This window comes from Cydia amplana, chromosome 6, assembly GCF_948474715.1.
Source record: "Cydia amplana chromosome 6, ilCydAmpl1.1, whole genome shotgun sequence".
Taxonomy (NCBI): domain Eukaryota; kingdom Metazoa; phylum Arthropoda; class Insecta; order Lepidoptera; family Tortricidae; genus Cydia; species Cydia amplana.
Genome location: NC_086074.1, coordinates 18785003 through 18804541, shown reverse-complemented (window position 1 = coordinate 18804541; position 19539 = coordinate 18785003). Strand labels below are relative to the sequence as shown.

The following is a 19539-nucleotide window of genomic DNA, read 5'->3' as shown; positions in this document are numbered from 1 at the left end:
AGCTTAGAAAAAAAAATAGTTTTAGTAATTTATACTCGTAAAAGTATGCAAACTTACTACTGTACAGCGATTTGTAGCTTCAATCTATTAATTGACCGAAGCGTTAGCGAAGGTCTTCATTTTGACTTGAGCAAAATGATTTCGTACCTATGTCTGGATGTTCTCCTCTACAGGTCGCAATTCTGAACCGATTTCCGTTTTTCGTGACATTTTGTGAGCAGGTGCGGAAGTTAGATTCAATCTTTGTCGTTTCGTTTTTTAATCGAGAAATTTCAAAATGGCGGAATTGGCATAAATAGCTTAAGCGCCAGCCAAGTCTATCTATCTAATACCTTTAAACGAGCAATTCTTGTTTATTAATATATTTATTTATTTATTTATATATATATTTCGGGGATCTCGGAAACGGCTCTAACGATTTCGATGAAATTTGCTATATGGGGGTTTTCGGGGGCGAAAAATCGATCTAGCTAAGTCTTATCTCTGGGAAAACGCGCATTTTCGAGTTTTTATATGTTTTCCGAGCGAAGCTCGGTCACCCAGATATTGGTACTTAAATTCCCTGAGAAAATAAATCAATGGCGACGTCTCACAAGGCTAGTATACGTTATAGAAAACTTTAATTCGAGGTAAATAAATGGGAACAGCAAATCTGAATCTGACGACATTGTTTCTCCATTCTTTGCTTCTATAAAAGCTATAACCTTGCCAAGTTTTATGCTTTGTGCCAGGTAAAGCTATGAACTCCGCTGTTTTAACGCTTCAGTGCTATAGGCATACATACAGTGAATATAAGGGCGGGCAGCAGATCATCAGCGGAGGCCGGGGCTCCACATAGCGCCAGCACGTGGCGGCAGCAGCGGCGGACTCGAGCCAGCTTACCACCGGGAGATGGCGCGCTATCCATACCCAGCAATTCTAAAAAAAAAAATTGGCCAAGTGCGAGTCGGACTCGCGCACGGAGGGTTCCGCACCATCAACAAAATAGAGCAAAACAAGCAAAAAACGGTCACTCATCCAAGTACTGACCCCGCCCGACGTTGCTTAACTTCGGTCAAAAATCACGTTTGTTGTATGGGAGCCTCACTTAAATCTTTATTTTATTCTGTTTTTAGTATTTGTTGTTATAGCGGCAACAAAAATACATCATTTGTGAAAATTTCAACTGTCTAGCTATCACGGTTCGTGAGATACAGCCTGGTGACAGACGGACGGACGGACGGACAGCGGAGCCTTAGTAATAGGGTCCCGTTTTTACCCTTTGGGTACGGAACCCTAAAAATATATAAACTCTTTACGCTATGACAACTAATAATTTATTTATTTAAACTTTTATGCACAAAGAAAGAAAAATGTACAAATGGCGGACTTAAAGCCAAGACGCATTCTCTACTAGTCAACCATTGGGTCAAACAGAGACATAAATGTTGGTGCAGGAGTTTCATAAATTATTACTAGAAATGGAACCGATAAGTCAAATATTATATACTAGCGACCCGCCCCGGCTTCGCACGGGTAAACAAATTATAAAATAAAAAAATAAATAAAATAAAAATCATTTATTTCGGACCACAAAAAATCCATAATATGTTAGTTGAACATGTACATGCAGGAGCTTGTAAATTAGACTATGTTAGTACTTAAAATTAACTTATTACCCTATCTACCTACTACATTTCATAGGGAGCTAAGGATTGGTGCAGGTTCGACCAGTGCTGCATACAGCTACTATCGAGCCTACCCGCTATCACACTCAGGATACTGTTGCTACTGTCCAGCACTCTGCGACGCGTCGCGGCGGCACGCTTTCTTATTGTAGCAGAGAAACTGTCTACCTGCGCGTCCGCGAGCATGCCTGACGCGCTGCAGAAGCGTGGCAGACGCAACAGCACCCTGAAGGCGTTGTTATACTGAACCCGTAGGGCGCTGATCGATCTTTGCGAATAATTAGCCCACAGGCTGCAGCTATAAAGAGAGGTACAGTAGTACAGGATTATACATAATCCTTCTTGAATAACTCTATCTATTTAAAAAACCGCATCAAAATCCGTTGCGTAGTTTAAAAGATCTAAGCAAACATAGGGACAGACAGACAGCGGGAAGCGACTTTGTTTTATACTATGTAGTGATAGTGATGGTGTGGCGTTAAATAAATGTGTTTTATTTTTTTTATCTTTCTTTCAGATAGACTAACCGTTTATAGCACGATAGAGAAGCTGACGGCATTTTGCTGGTTCCGCCAAGCGACATTCCAGTTGTTTCTCTCCCACCCAACTTAATTGCTGGATCCTTTAGACAGTGCTTGGTTCTAACACCATACGGAAGAAAGATAAAGACTCACCGTTTAGAGAGAGAGAGAGAGAGATAGACTAACCGTTTATAGCACGATAGAGAAGCTGACGGCATTTTGCTAGTTCCGCCAAGCGACATTCCAGTTGTTTCTCTCCAACCCAACTCTGTTGTTGGATTTAGACAGTGCTCGTTTCTAACACCATAGGGAAGAAAGAGAAAGACTCGTCGTTTAGAGAGAGATAGACTAACCGTTTATAGCACGATAGAGAAGCTGACGGCATTTTGCTGGTTCCGCCAAGCGACATTCCAGTTGTTTCTCTCCAACCCAACTTAATTGCTGGATCCTTTCTGACAGTGCTCTGTCTAGGCGCTCGTCGTCTGTGCCGAGGGGCGAGAATACTATTGATGGAAGACTGAAAACAAATACAATAAGGTTGTTGACACATGTTCAATTTTATAACTAAATCTAGTTAAATAGATAGAAAATGAGCAATTTATCACAATCTACATTGAAAACTTATACAATACCTTAAATATAAAAAATATATATTTAATTGTACAACGGGACTTAATCGCGTATCTAAGTTTAAGAATCTTAAAACACAGATACGCGATTAAGTCCCGTTGTACAATTTAATAATGTGTAAATATCGTGAAAGTTTAAATCAGTGAAATATATTTAAAGCTTGTAAATAGGAAAAAACTAATGGTACCATTCGATTCCTTACATTTTATTTAAAAAAATATTGTATAGCAAAAATATTCATACACGCAATATTTCAGCGGCAAAATCGCAATTTCCTTGTTTTCCATACATCGAAACGGCTTGTAACGTTACATGGTGACGGCATATAATCCAATAAGATAATATGCAAATGGGAAAATGCTAATTTGAGTTGAATCACTAGAATCCCTTAAGACTGGAAGAGATCCCTTAAAGGGATAAGTTCGTCTTTGTACTAATAACGAATGTTATTTTTCCTGTTTTGTTCTGATTTTTGTACAATAAAGTGTTTTTACTACTACTAGAATCTGAAGCATGTTAATACTCACTCGTGCAAGTATGTCATGGCGTGCTTCTCTACAAAGTCCATGAGCACCTCCTTCGTTTCGGAGTCCACGTTCGTGTAGTGAGTCTCCATGTGCTTCATGTAGCGCTGCGGACAAAACAAGCTTTTAATACACTTATATCGACCGGGATATGAACCGTGATTACCTTTTGTATTGTTTTCGAGCTCCCGATATTTCGACATAAGTCTAGTGAAACTATACATGAATCAATAGTCGTACCACAAAATAATAATAATAATATATTCTTTATTGTGCACCACATAATGAAAAAGAATACAGAAAAAGAACAGACATTACATTAGGTAACAACAGCCGGTCTTATCGCTCAAAAGCGATCTCTTCCAGACAACCTTTGGGTAGCAGGAAACCAATAACTTACAACAATGAACGGGTAGTGCTGATACGAGATTACGTAGAATACTAATAGAATAGCCTCACATATCAAGAATAAATATAAAAGATATATTGAAGAATATATAGATATATTGAAAAAGTATATAGTACAGAATATATATATAGTACAGAAGGTTCACTCTCTAACAAAACGCGTCTGTTACGAGAGACACAAGCGCGCCGTAGCCGTGCAACTACTATGGCTAGACACCAAAATTGGTGTGGGCCGCATGTACTTGTAGCGACGCGACGAAATCGCGAAGTGAATGGAACAGAATGGACAAATTTTGTAAATTTCTAATTTTAACAACATCGATAAATTGACACCTGGCTAAAAGCGGTTTTAGACTACGCTATTTCTAGAAGCCTATTTATCGTGTAGGTACCCTGCGGTACCTACCGTCCCTGCCGTACCGTGTATGCTTGTACCTGCCTGTACTATTCTGTACTCTATCCTAGAAACAGGGTCCAAATTAATTTTCAGCAACTAACCTGGTAAAGTGATGACGTCATGCACCAGCTTGTCCACTATAGCCGCTTGTATCTGCTACAGTCGCTATGTGCATGTAAGACAAGGACAGATAACCTGGTAAAGTCACTGCACTCTCTCGGACAGCTCATCGACGGACAGGAACCCGCAGCACTTGATGACGTCAGGCACCAGCTTGTCCACCATTGCCGCTTGTCACTGCTACAGTCGCTATGTACATGTAAGACAAGGACAGCTAACCTGGTAAAGTCGCTGCACTCTCTCGGACAGCTCATCGACGGACAGGAACCCGCAGCACTTGATGACGTCATGCACCAGCCTGTCCACCATTGCCGCTTGTCACTGTTACAGTCGCTATGTGCATGTAAGACAAGGACAGCTAACCTGGTAAAGTCGCTGCACTCTCTCGGACAGCTCATCGACGGACAGGAACCCGGAGCACTTGATGACGTCAGGCACCAGCTTGTCCACCATTGCCGCTTGGCACTGCTACAGTTGCTATGTACATGTAAGACAAGGACAGCTAACCTGGTAAAGTCGCTGCACTCTCTCGGACAGCTCATCGACGGACAGGAACCCGGAGCACTTGATGACGTCAGGCACCAGCTTGTCCACCATTGCCGCTTGGCACTGCTACAGTTGCTATGTACATGTAAGACAAGGACAGCTAACCTGGTAAAGTCGCTGCACTCTCTCGGACAGCTCATCGACGGACAGGAACCCGCAGCACTTGATGACGTCAGGCACCAGCCTGTCCACCATTGCCGCTTGTCACTGCTACAGTCGCTATGTGCATGTAAGACAAGGACAGCTAACCTGGTAAAGTCGCTGCACTCTCTCGGACAGGACCCCGGAGCACTTGATGACGTCAGGCACCAGCTTGTCCACCATTGCCGCTTGTCACTGCTACAGTCGCTATGTACATGTAAGACAAGGACAGCTAACCTGGTAAAGTCGCTGCACTCTCTCGGACAGCTCATCGACGGACAGGAACCCGCAGCACTTGATGACGTCATGCACCAGCTTGTCCACTATTGCCGCTTGTCACTGCTACAGTCGCTATGTACATGTAAGACAAGGACAGCTAACCTGGTAAAGTCGCTGCACTCTCTCTGACAGCTCATCGACGGACAGGAACCCGGAGCACTTGATGACGTCATGCACCAGCCTGTCCACTACTGAGCGTGCGTCGCGCTCTATGTTCGGCGCCTGCGCGTACAGCTCGGGGAATCGCTGGCGGAAATCTCGCTTCATGTTCTCGAAGACGGAGTTTGGCACTTTGAACTCTACACGCTTTTCCGATGCGTCGTGGTCGTCTGAAAAAAGGCAATTTTTTTCTTAATCGACTTCAAAAAAGATTGCATTATTCGTCAGTACATTTTATAAGTAGGTACCTATGTTATGTTTTCGATTTTAAGACAATTCTTTCTATTTAGCAATCCAGTTTGTCACATTGTAATCAGGTTTGGACTTGAGGAAGACGCCTTGTCTGTAATTTTCTGTACAAGTCTGCCGATTTTTGCGGGGGAGGGGCACGTCAAATATATACGTAACGTAAAAATAGCCATGTCAGATAAACGTCAGTCCATACATTTTGTATGACCGTTGGCCGCCTAGTCTCGACAGAGGGGAACGCCTGTTAATTGCTATACGCCATTTGGTTTGGATCTGATTAATGGGAACCTAGAATAGAAACTCGAGATAATTCAAATATTTAGAGGCGCGCGTATAGTAGGTAGAGTTGTCATCCTTTTCTTTTGGGTGCTAGTACTAGTGGAAGACAAAGATAGTATGATTCGCTCTGTCTTTGTTTGAAAGGAGACAGTCCTTTGACAAACAATATATTATCTCCTAGAGTTCCTACCACCACTAGCTTAGTCACAGCTTGTTCTAGACTGCACAATCGTTAAGAACATCAGGGCTTATAACCGCGAAAATCGAAGTTCGCAAATTGCAGGCATCTTCATCTGTCACTCTTATTGCACCTTCATTGGAGTAAAATAGAAATATCCCCGCAATTTCGCGGTAGAAATGGTACTTAAACTAACCTGTGCTGCTCTTCTTGAACACGCTAAACTTCAGCAGATTAGCCTTCTTGAGCGTCTCGCTCTGCCGCAGCCGCTTCTCCTCGAACTTGGAGAAGGAGGAGTGAGGGGCGAGGCGACCCCGCTCCCGCTCGGGCGTTCGGTGCTCGGGGCGGGGCAGCGTGGACGCTTGGGCCTTTTCTTTCTCTGAAAGAATTATGGTGTTAGCAGGGGTAGGAAACCGGTATTTGGTCCATACAAAAATACCGGTAATAATACCGGTATTTTCGTTCTTTGTTTTATTATTTCATTTTTAATGGGACAATCTAATAATACAAAGTTGTTAGTGTTACATAAATACATGATTCAGTTCTACGTAAAGAGCATAAAATAATTCAAAATATTGGGCTATTTCGAGGTTTTTTAAATATACCGGTTCCGAGCGCTGGGTGTTAGAATGGAGCATAGTGAGTTTTTTTGATAGGAAGCACTTTTGGAGGAGGTGAAACATTTTTAAACCCCTTTTACCTTCTTTGGAGCAGATTTTATCTCCGGTCCGGTCACCTTATTAGGGCCACTTGCGCCATCCCACTAACCCGGGGTTAAGCGGTTAAACTGTTATCCCAGTGTCAAATTGTACTGGTAACCATGGTCAGTGCCGGCCCGAGCCCTTGATCAGGGTAGAGCGAAATCGAGTTTTGGCGCTTTTCGTTGAAGCTGCCGCCAAAAGCCACTCCCATGCAATCGAAGGCCATGCTTAACACATTAAGAGCCAACAGGAGTGGTCATTTCTCCATACAAACGTACTCGACTGTTTCCTCCGTGGGTTTTGAAGCTAGAGCAATGATTTTTTCAACACAGATTAATATTGTCAATATCTGTGTCGGACCGTTTTGCTTTTTTTGATATTTTTGTTTTTTAAGGCGCTAGAGCCCTTCAAAAATGGCCAAAATGGCCTAATTGACTATGCCGCAATGAGAGGCGTGGTATTCAAAACTGATATCAATTAGCCAAAAAAGCAAAACGGTCCGACACAGATAATTTTATAATCATTTAGATTTCCAAATTGGTTACGATTGGTTAAGTTTTGGAGGAGGAAACAGTCGAGTACGAAACCTCGATTTTTGAGATTTTTACGCAGGATTTTTCGCCTTGTCCTTATCGCACTAGTTTCAGGAGCCGCTTCTGTTAGCGAGACGGGTATATTTACCTAAAATATTTAAATCTCAGCTCCTGTTGGCTCTTAAGTGCCGAAAACCCGACTATCGGGTATTTTATGATTTCGTTCCCAGGCCGGACGACCCGATAGTCGGGATCGTGATACTACTGCTTTATATGGCGATTTTTTTGTGGCCTGGCGCGGATGTCTTGTTTGGCTGGGTGGCAGTGAATGTGTTAAATTACGCGAAACTTGGCAATCTTGGCATGAACATTTACGTAGGTAACATAGGTAAGTACAAAATATCTTATCTATGTCTTGTAATAGGTTTCTTTGATTATTTGTAAAACTATTCGCTCTAATTTCTTCTATCACAACACAATTTATAGGAACGAAAGCTAGTATCAGACATAGATGTTACTGTTATCAAATTTCATGTTATTCCAAAATTTCGTTTTAAAATGAGAGCGTTAGATTGTATGGCGGCGCCTAGGTTTCTGTGACTCATATTTTAAAACCCCTTTTACCTTCTGTAATGTGGCAAATGTCCACTTTCCGTGTTTAGCAGTAACGCTTTGGTTTACTGCGACATAAACGCATATTGCTTGTGTCAGCGCAACCTAACGTGTATAAAACAATAGGCATTTAGAGAATAAAGGTTCAGAATGTTCTTATACTATCACACATAAGGTGTTTAACTTCCACTAACTCCTCACCCGACTCTACTCGTCAATATAGCTACCACAGAAGAAACCTATAGTATTTGATGGCGACCCAGACCAGTGAACCAACAAGGAACTAACACTCAAGAAAGAAGGAAAAATCAAGCAAGAAAAAAAAAAGAAGAACCACTTTTTCAACACCAATCCACGAAGTCAGAACCAACCAGCTTATCAAGAATCAAGAACCAACCAACATCAAAAAGCGGAAACCGCGTTAAGAAAATAAATTAAGAAGAACGAAGAGCGCTGTCCAGGGTATCCCGGCTCGCAAATCAAGAGGTGTCCAGGGTTATCCCGGCCCATTTCAAGAGGAGTCCAGGGTTATCCCGGCCCACTAACATCATCGTAAGCAGAGCCAGCCATACGAAGCGTCAAGCGAGCGCCACATGGAGGTGCCAGCTCGCCAGGCCACGCCAGCAGCAGCAAGAATGCCAGTCGCGAACTTACACCGAACAAGGACGAAGGCGAAGACGTTCAGCCACGCAGCACTAGGATGTAATCTCTAACCCACCATGTAATTAATTTTTTTTAATTTTTTTTTTTCTCTAAAAGCCAGCATTTTCCAAAACAGTAATATTTAAATCATTCATAATTATTAAAGGTTGTCGCTAAACTCAATTTCGTTTCGAGCATAAAAATTTTTCATAAGAAGTCATAATATAATATTAAATATAAAAGTGTCGAATAGTGTCCTCAATCATGTATGTTGCAATTTGCAGCGCGTGCCACGCGTTGTGCGCACGTCGACAGAAAACTTAACTAGGCCGCGAGACTTTGCCGCGAGTTAGAATATTTTAATAAGCGATGAATGAAATTTGATACATCGCATAACGATTAAATAATTAACAACTCAATTCAATAAAATTATTTTATTGTTTCTTGGTAATGATTGATACTTTAGCTAATACGTGTCGGACTGATCACCTGATATACAGCGAAAGTTTGATTTATTACATCGTTTTTTTTTTAATTTTGGAAGTTAAATAATAATGTTTATTTTATAGAAATCTTACAGTACGGTACAAGTTTGAAAAGTTTTAAGGAGTTTAGGCACATTTATTTATAAAATGTGACCTTATAGCTAGAGCACTAGTCCTTCGTACTTGATCATAGTGTGATATACAGTATCCTCCGTGAAAGTTGTAGGAGACTTATTGTCTTAATGTATTTGTGTCTCTAGGTACAGGCAGAGCCGTACAGCCTGGCCTGATATGCCATTTTATAGAGTTGATAAAGGGTGACCATGCCCTAGGTGTTTATTGAAGAATTGCTATGGATAGCATTGATAGGTGAAGGGTGCGCACAGAGGCGCAACCCAGTTATGTCCTTGATCATAGTCGACCTTATAAGTGTCCGTGAAAGGCTTAACATTTAATACGGCATTAGTTTATTTTATTATCAGAATTATGGGAGATACCGTAACTATAAACAGCGAGAGTGAATATTTTAAAGTTGAATACCAATTGTTTCTAAATGTTTTAAAGTTGAATAGTAAATGTTTTAAAGATGAAGAGTAGGTAAATGTTTTAAAGAAGGAGATTTATATTTTATGAGAAAAGGAAGTAAATTAATATTTTAACGTTTGAGAGATAATAACATTTTAAGTGAAGATAATATTTTCTTATTAACGATATTTTTTTACAAGGACTACGACATTAATACGACACATAAAATCAAGTTAAGTAAAGATTGTTTCCATTATACCTATACAATTTATTAACATTTTTTTTAATTGATTTCAGAAAAAATTGTAAACAAGTAACATGCGTTTAAATTTTTTCTTCTGCCACCCCGGCGGTGAGAGGAACTTTCGGGGGAGGTGTAATGTGGCAAATGTCCACTTTCCGTGTTTAGCAGTAACGCTTTGGTTTACTGCGACATAAACGCATATTGCTTGTGTCAGCGCAACCTAACGTGTATAAAACAATAGGCATTTAGAGAATAAAGGTTCAGAATGTTCTTATACTATCACACATAAGGTGTTTAACTTCCACTAACTCCTCACCCGACTCTACTCGTCAATATACATAACATAGAAGAAACTTATAGTATTTGACTTCGTTGGAGTAGCTTTTATCTTCAACTATACTAACACCTTATGTTACGGCAAATTTACGTTAGTTACCTACGTGCCAAAGTTTTTACGGAATTAGTATAAGTATGTATTTTGGTCGAGGATTTCCACGCCGCGTGTTTCACAACTATTAAAACTAGTCGTTGCATAACTAAAGCGTCGCATAATTATCTAAATTTAATAGTCAAGGGCTCAAGGGGGGCCATTCATTAATTCCTATTATATATCCGTAATCAGCATTAACTATAGGTAGGTAGGTATAGTTATTAATTAAAAGTGGTCTTAATTACGTATCGACGTCATTAACTAGAGTATCATAAGCTTTTAAAATTCTTATCAATTTATTTAAATGAGCAGCGGGCGAGATTAAATTATCATCGGATTAACATAATTGTACTTAAAATACTACAAATTATAAAGCCCTAAAAATAGGGAATTTCCGGCAGTACAGTAACAAAAGGCTTGGCAAAATATAATCAGTAAAAAAATCGCAATAATCCATTATTATCGCACATATTATGTCAAAAATGTCGCGTAATACTTAACTGTAGATATGAGTAAGGTGAAGTTCATCTAATCTTGATATAAATCTAACAGGAACAGTTAATTTTATCTATAACAATTACGCAAGGTAGCCAAGGCTGAAAAACAGACTGATTTATATTGTTTTGGTGGCAGGCGTGTCTCACTCCGCGATTTCGTCGCTTTGCTACAGGTAGCTAAAAGTACATACATCCGTTCCGCACCAATTTTGGTGGCTAGCCATAAGCCGCGCGTGGCGCTGTCGCCACCTAGCGGCCATATCTGTGCTGATCGTAACAGACGCGTTTTGTTAGAGAGTGAGTCTTCTGTACCTAGTAGTCCTAGTACTATTATTTATTCTGTGGTGGTAGTTCTGGGTATAAGCTCATGTACATAAGATGTATGTAAGGAGCATGCATAGCCTGAGTAACGGATATTTTGAGTAATTTAGGTATTTATTTATCTATTATTTAGTCACATGAGAAAGAAAATTATTTAAATTGTTTAAAAATTCGTATTTTCGTTCGGACTATACATTTTTCGTCATCCATTTTAATATTCAAATTAACGTGCGTCTTCTAAGACTGACGGTATTAGACTGGCAAGAGCGAGCAATAAATAGGCAACGCGTTTATAACGGGCTTAGAACGATCAGTGATCACCATACGCGGTTATAACCCGTATGCTCACCGTTTCGCAAACTAAATCAAACAATCATTATGTAACTACACTCAGGAATCAGAAATATTTATTGAGTAAACTGTGTAGGTACAACAACTATATCTAAGTACATTTTTTGATGAGTATCAACAGTTTTACCCTTTTCGGGCATACAATTTATTTTATCTTAAACTAAGTTTTTATATTACACTAATAAAAGATTTATATTTAAATATTACTCTGTTACTTATTAATGTATTTTGATTTTGATTAATTATAATTAGAAATTTATTGTTATTTTAAACTAACAGCATTGTGTTGATAATAAGTATAAAACTTTTTATATAAATAAAACAATGAATACCTAAAGAATTGAATAAACGGCTTCATACATATAAGTAACTTTGTAGAGGAATAATCAGATTGAATATTTTTTTATGGCAATAAGTAAATTATTTAGCCTCCAAACAACATCCAATGTTTGCCAGTACAATTATGAACTTATATTGCAGAAAATATAATTAATTTTAGTTTGAAAATTTTACTATACAACACAAATGCAACTCTATTCCGATTTAAAATGACTTAATTTTAACTGAACTTAATGTTGTAGTACAGTACTATAGGTAGTGCCTTGGGTCTTGGTTGTACCTAAAGTCTATTCTTTTATTCGGTAAGACTGAAATGACAGTTAATAGTATGAACATGAAATGTCAGTTCATACTATTAACTGTCATTTCAGTCTACCGAATAAAAAAATAGACTTTAAATACATAACCTCCTATGAAGAAATAAAAGTCGAAAGTTTTAATTTATGACCCTTTTGTACCTTGTCACATTGACAATAGTATGTTTGGGATTTTGACAATAGGCACCAATGTTATGGGAACAAGTACAGGTAAAAAATAATTAAAATAATAGTTAAAATTCAATTTAAAGTTGTTTCCTTTAGGTAAACCTAAAAATTTATGGTAATATGACTTCAATTGTTTTAAAATCAACAAAGCCACATCAAAAGGAGGTAGAGTTGTTGTAACCAGAAAACAGAATATTCACACCCTAACATCATAGTAACAAATTGTTTTGATGTTTCATATAGAGTCTGTGCGGGAAGAGTTGTGGATTGTATTGGGCCCCATACATTCCACGACTCTTCTCTTTCCGCACAGACTCTAGAGTAGCTGATTTGGCTGGTTATCTCCCTGTTTACTACAAAAAAGAAAGTGATATTATTTACCTGCTCTCCGGTGCTTAGCCTTCTGCTCCCGATGACACTCAGAGCAGTAGCCCTGCCACTGCGGGTTCCCGTAGTAGTCACACCCATTCTTACACTTCAGCTCGCTCTGGTCGATACGCAGCGAAGGCATCTGGGCCAGCGTTAGGTACTTGTAAGATCTCTGCAGATTAGGAGCAAACCACATATTTCAAATTAATTCCAAGCTAATTTTAAATAATTTCCAACTAATTTTAGAGAATTTCAAACTAGTTTCAAAGCTCTATTCTCGTAAACCCTCCCAAAACTTGCACTACGACGAACTTCAGCCCATTTTAGCGAAAAATTTAAGTCGCGACTGTAGTTTTCTTTGTGAACGAAAGCATTCATCGCAATATGTGTCGTTAACGGTGGCCGTTCAACGGACAGCTCCGTTATATAGGCTTCGCTTATCAAGAATTGTACTTGAGGCTATCTGTGATAAGTAAACGAATCAACATATTTATTGTAACGAAAAAAGATCTGGATGAACGGCTATAACACAATACAGTTATTAAGAAACGTACGATCATATAGTTCTAACACTGGACTTACCTTTGAAATATGTTCTTCACTCTTGAGTATTATACAATTACATAAATTACAATTTATTTGTGATCAGTTTGTGAATCGTAGGGCTTTCGCTGTCTGTGACTCAATGGATCAAAACAAAGATTGACATTGACAATATTGACATGACTGCCGGGTTTTTTATTGACGTTTGATATCGTTTGGCCCATGGAATTACCTCATTCAGCCAATGATTTTAATAAGTTTTATCTTATTGTAAATCAAAGAATTTTTATACTTGGTCAAGCAGATCTTGTCAGTAGAAAAAGGCGGCAAATTTGAAAAATGTAGGCGCGAATGGATATCGTCTCATAGAAAATTTGAATTGCGCGCCTTTTTTTACTGACAAGATTTGCTTGACCAGCTATAGTTCATTTATAAATTGTCTGATTTAACAATAGATAATTTAAGTAAATACTTAAAAATATTTTACTGGTCTAAAACAATTAAGTCAAGTAAAAGGTCTATAAATGATACAAAAATATAAAATAAGTTAAGATTTTTATTTCATTCGCATTTTGCGAAATGTTAAGTTAATTCTAACGCCTAGCAACTTTTTTCTTGTTGGTAAAGAATGGTACCAAATGTTGTTCGTAGGCGGATTCATGAATAATATACTCCCATGTTCCAGGTCAATTTTAACTGCAATAAAGAAATTTTCAATTTAATATATGTCATTAATGCAATAAAAAAAACCGGCAAGCGTTTAGAATAACACCATTATGACAAATAAATTGAATCATGGACATGTTACCAAAGAGATGCCAAAGAGAGCCAAAGAGCATAATAATCACTACGTTACCATAGTAACCCATGGTATACACAACTGAAACACAAGATTTTGTAACTACTGAGCCTAATCTGCGTAATTTGAGCAAACTATCATATTAAAATATGGATTACTTGCAAATCAAAGACGGACAGTATACTAAAACAATATATACCATGGTAAGTCCATTTAAAACATATTCTATAGATAATCAAGAGATAATCTATTTTGCTGTTCATGAGTCGTGATCGTGACGCCGAACCTACGGCCATGTACTTGGTTGCAACCATATGTACATGCCGATGATTAACTACTTACGCTGAGCAATAAACACAATACATTGGAATAATATCATCCCAGAGTCTTAAAAATGTATATTTAATAAAGGTTTAGTTTCGTTACGCTTTCAATCAACGCTACTGTTAGCGAGCGCATTTACATTGTATTGTATTTGATTTGTCTTGATGTAAATAAATATACATGCATTTTCAACGGCGCACCTTATCTTCTACGTCTTCTACATAGACAGGCATTGTTACGAATCCACTCGTTATCGCTTCTTTTTATGAAATTTAGCATTTTATCAAACTGAAATGAGCACACGGAAATAACGATAGTACTGACTTCGTTAAATTTGCGATAGCGATAAATGATCTATCAGGCCATTCTGCCATAGGTACATGCAGGTGTCGTTAATGTTGTAGATTAGATTAACGACACGTATGTACCTAGCAGTTTTAGGGATTACTTTTACATTGCATAAGACATTATCCTACTCGGTTACTCAACTGCTAAACCATATAATTTTACGAAAAGCTAGGGTACAATTCAACCATATCACATAATAAATAATAGTACTAAGTACAGAAGACTCACTCTCTAACAAAACGCGTCTGTTACGATCAGCACAGATATGACCGCTAGGTGGCGACAGCGCCACGCGCGGCTTATTGCTTTCCCCAAAATTGGGGTCGAACGGATGTACTTTTAGCTACCTGTAGCAAAGCGACGAAATCGCGGAGTGAGCCACGCCTGACCATATGCAATAACAATAAGCTATGGTAGTTAAAGTACTTGTTGTACCTGGTTAGTACGAATTTGGTCATGTATCTGCTGGACGTCTGCTTACTGCTTATGAATATTTCCGGTCCTATAATCAAATGATCTACATATTCTATTCTGATACTTTCAAACGGTGGCCTTGGGGTATCTGTAAACTAAAACAATCAGCTTCGCTAGAACGTGTTTGCAATTAATGCCAGCAAATAAGTTTTATCTATAATTAAGTACTTCTTAAGTAGTTTCCCTTAGTACTTTATTTGTTTGTTTCTTATTGTTGTGCAAAAGGTTTAGAAATGGATTTGAAATTAATGCGCAATTATGAGCAATAGTAATTGGTATTTGAGCATGATATTCCAAGTTTTTATGTTATCGACTTGTTTTGATCATTAAAAAATAGACAATCATAACAGATCTTAATCTACGTAAATAGCCGGATCGTACTTGAGCTTGATTCAAATCAAGATAATCGACTAGTACTTCTTTCGAAGGTTTTACAAAGGGATGTAGATCTTGTAGATAATATAACAAAACATTCGAAATAGTAACGTGTAACAATAAAGCGCGCGCGTGTAAGCGTGTGTGTAAAGGCATTTATAAATGCAATTTTACTGAACTATCACGAACATTATTCTGTCCGTTCTTCAAACTAGGATAGCAAACACTCAACCTATTTCTAACCTAAAGGACACACACATGTTACACTTATCTGAATGCAATTATGAGTATCATGCAGTTATCAGAGGGTGCATTCACTCAATACATGCGCCAGACAATTCTTTACTTAATAGTACTAAAGTAAATCAATAATTGCGCAAGACACTTCATAGTAGACAGATAACATCTTGATTTAACGCCTTTGATGTTACAGATAAAGGAAGCAAGGTACGAGGACGCCATAAAGGCACTCAATGATGCTATCAATTTTAACCCTAACAGGGCTGGACTGTCCTTACTCGGTTACTGTTACTACAGGACTCAAGCGTTTGTCGAAGCAGCGAACTGCTACGAGCAACTGTCCGCCATGCATCCAGACGTGCCAGAGTACAAGCTCTACTTCGCACAAGCATTGTATGAGGCGTCAATGTTCGATGAAGCTTATAAAGTCACCATGCAAATTACAGCTCCAGAGTTAGAGCGAACAGTTATCAAACTACAATCAGCAATAAAATATGGAGAAGAAGATACCAGTGCTGCGAAAAGCCTGGTTGACTCGTATATTCAAGATGATGTGGACAAAGATATTAATCTCGGATGCCTGTTGTACAAAGATAGCCAATACGAAGATGCACTACAAAAGTTTTCACGCAGTCTAAGTGTACTCGGTTTTAACGCACATCTTCATTACAATGTAGCACTTTGCTACTTTAAACTGAAAGAATATCCTCAAGCATTGAAACATATCACCCTTGTTATTGAAAGAGGTATTCGTGATCACCCTGAGTTAGCCGTCGGCATGCAAGCCGAGACTTCCGAAGTCAAGTCAGTAGGAAACACACTAACACTTCACGAGACAGCACTGACTGAAGTATTTAATCTTAAAGCAGCTATTGAGTACCAATTGAAAAATGTTGAAGCCGCGAGAGAGGCTCTCAACGACATGCCGCCCAGACAAGAGCATGAACTAGATGCCGTGACTCTACACAATGTTGCTCTAACTTCTATTGATATAAAACCCACTGATGGTTTCGAGAAACTGCATTTTCTTTTGCAACAAGACCCATTCCCTCCAGAAACTTTCGCAAATTTATTACTCCTTTATTGTAAGTTTGAGTATTATGATCTGGCTGCTGACGTCTTAGCTGAAAACGCGCAGTTTACATACAAATATTTAACCCCTTACTTATATGATTTTTTGGATGCAATCATAACAAGCCAAACATCACCCGAGGAAGCTTTTCAGAAATACGAAGACATTGCATCCAAACACGCTGAACAACTGAGGAAGCTAACTAAAGTTGTTCAAGAAAGCAGGTCACAAGGAGACAATGATCAGGTCAAGAAAGCTGTTGTGGAGTATGAAGAAGCCTTGGAAAGATACATACCAGTTGTGATGGCTCAAGCAAAAATTTACTGGGACATGGAAAACTACGGGCAAGTCGAGAAAATATTTCGGAAATCTGTTGAATTTTGCAACGAGTCAGACGTGTGGCGCCTGAATGTAGCCCACGTTCTGTTCATGCAGGAGAACAAGTACAAAGAAGCCGCTAGCTTCTACGAGCCTATCGTCAAGAAACAATACGACAACATTCTGGATATAAGTGCAGTGGTTTTAGCAAATTTGTGCGTCTCTTATATCATGACATCCCAGAACGAGGAGGCTGAGGATATAATGCGAAAGATAGAAAAGGAGGAAGAACAGCAAATTTTCGAAGATCCACATAAGAAGTTCTATCATTTATGCATCGTTAACCTAGTCATCGGAACGTTATATTGCGCTAAAGGGAACTATGAGTTTGGGATCTCCAGAGTTATCAAATCGCTGGAGCCGTTTAACAAACGTCTCGGCACGGACACTTGGTTCTATGCAAAGCGTTGCTTCTTGTCTTTTCTAGAAAATCTTTCTAAGCACTTGATTGTGGTTAAGGACAATACCATCAAAGATTGTCTGCAGTTTCTTGAAGGTTGTGAGACTTACGGTCGGCGAGTCAGTACTGTTATTGAGAATCCTTTTCAGGAAGAAGATGCGAATACAAAAGCTAAACAGACGGTGACCTATGAAGCCCGATTACTGCGATACATGTTCAATAAGTTAAGAAATATCGATGACTCTGTAACTATTAATAAGTATGAAGATTTAAAGTAAAGTAGATTGTATTTACCTGGAGCTATCTGTTTTTTATCTGGGCCTGGTTTTCTCGCATCTTTGTGTTTTAGAACAAAAGGTCGCTCTTGGCCAAACGATATAGAAGCGATGGGGTACGTAGGGTCTAATTCAGGTTCATTGTCTCTATGTTCGCCCATGTGGTCGTTGCCATTCCTATACCTGAAAGTATTAAATCATTTATTTTAAATTCAAGTCCCTAAAAAAAAGTTTGACTAATAGATTCTGATACTTACTTGTTTACTAGGACGAAGTCGTATTTAATTCCTTTTATACTTTCGAGGAAATTTCGCAATGCTAAAACGGGTGCGGGCCACGGCAAAGCTGGTATAGTTTTTCCAGAATATTTGTAAGTTATTCCTGGATCACCATATGCTACTTGCTGGCGTGGAAGAGGATACTCTTTGCCAAAAACCCTGGTTTAACAATATGAAATTAATATTTTATCTATATTCTTAATTAACTTTCGCTCACGAGATTCAGAACTTTTATAGGTTTTTTACAAGATTTATCGTCACGACACAACATGGGTACATTGGGTACCAAAAAGTATGAGATTGTATGCAGACGCTTTTAAACTATCGTCTACGATTTAACGTTACCGTCCACGACAGTATAAAAGCAACTATGGAACAGATGTAAAGGTGAACCAGGATCTATTGAGGGTGCGCCATGTTGCGGAATTTCACTGGAACTATTTTTTTCATACTACACTGAATTGTCACCCTATACATGAGAATAACAGCGCCCTCTTGACAATTATCATATATTACTGGTCAGGCATATGTTGCTTCTCTTAGCAGCCGAATAGCGGAAAGTATCTCGCGAAAGGATAGATGTTATAAACGCTTTATAAGCCTGGATATGGAATAATTACTTACGTAATTTTTGCCAGATCTCCCTTAAAATATTCCAATGTTTTTTCCAGTTCCTTTAAGATGATGTTAGCAATGCTCCTAGGTATGGCTACAGCGTAATCTAAATCCAGCCCTTCTTTGCGTATTGTTTTCCATTTAATCGAAGTAGTGTCAATTTCGGGTAACGAATTCATTAATGTCCTCTGTAAGTAATATAGGATTTTTACAATTGAGGTATGGCAACATTTCAGACGTCAAATGTTGACGTTTGTTTTGAAGGTTCATTTGTTCATTTAAGTTATGGCTCCTCTACACGATGGGCCAACGCCGGCCACTCCAAGGGACGCAGCCATGCGGTAGAATGAGATAGCAATATCACTTGCTCCCTCTAACGCATAAATGCGTCCCTTGGAGTGGCCGGCGTTGGCCCATCGTGTAGAGCAGCCATTATATCGATGTACACACTCGTTGAGTCGGCAAAAAATTAAATAAACCACAATCAAACTACACACTCGTTCACGGCACGGCCTTTCTCTGGCCTTTCTCGATTTCTCGAGGTCTCTCGACGAATGTGTATGTGTAGGTACCTGTACCTACAGCTGGCATAACGCAAATCCTTGTATAATTATTAAATATGCAGATGCTTACCTTGATTTTATTTGCAAATGTTGCAATCCCTTAATTTCAATAATTTAAATCAATGTTAATCAATTTATTTCAGATCAAATTCAATATTTTTGACTTGGCATCGACTCGACTGTCATTGACACTCAACCATAGAGAAATAAGTAAGACAAGAGT

The 19539-nt window shown here is 38.7% G+C and overlaps 3 protein-coding genes across 3 annotated transcripts in view; 1 reads left to right on the top strand and 2 right to left on the bottom strand.

Annotated features, from left to right (window-relative positions):
* The window catches only part of LOC134649048 (rab5 GDP/GTP exchange factor), a 420463-nt gene extending 407322 nt beyond the window's left edge, over positions 1-13141 (bottom strand). Inside the window, exons 1-6 of the mRNA XM_063503759.1 lie at positions 12645-13141; positions 6295-6477; positions 5336-5562; positions 3346-3449; positions 2542-2705; positions 785-918 (exon numbers count right to left, since the gene is read on the bottom strand). Of these exons, the coding sequence (XP_063359829.1) occupies positions 785-918; positions 2542-2705; positions 3346-3449; positions 5336-5562; positions 6295-6477; positions 12645-12828 (996 nt within the window). The 5' untranslated portion in view covers positions 12829-13141. The remainder of the gene's footprint in view (positions 1-784; positions 919-2541; positions 2706-3345; positions 3450-5335; positions 5563-6294; positions 6478-12644) is intronic.
* Positions 13142-13716: 575 nt separating this feature from the next.
* On the bottom strand, positions 13717-18977 carry LOC134649053 (DNA oxidative demethylase ALKBH2-like). Its single transcript, XM_063503768.1, has 4 exons — positions 18763-18977; positions 18118-18297; positions 17880-18043; positions 13717-13871 (listed from the first exon to the last, which is right to left on the bottom strand). Exons 1-4 carry the CDS (start codon positions 18930-18932, stop codon positions 13732-13734), a joined length of 654 nt encoding a protein of 217 aa, XP_063359838.1. The 5' UTR covers positions 18933-18977; the 3' UTR covers positions 13717-13731.
* On the top strand, positions 14056-17884 carry LOC134649050 (intraflagellar transport protein 70A). The gene is made up of 2 exons (XM_063503761.1): positions 14056-14177; positions 15929-17884. The coding sequence occupies exons 1-2, from the start codon at positions 14124-14126 to the stop codon at positions 17861-17863; spliced, it is 1989 nt and encodes a 662-aa protein (XP_063359831.1). The 5' UTR covers positions 14056-14123; the 3' UTR covers positions 17864-17884.
* Positions 18978-19539: the final 562 nt, after the last annotated feature.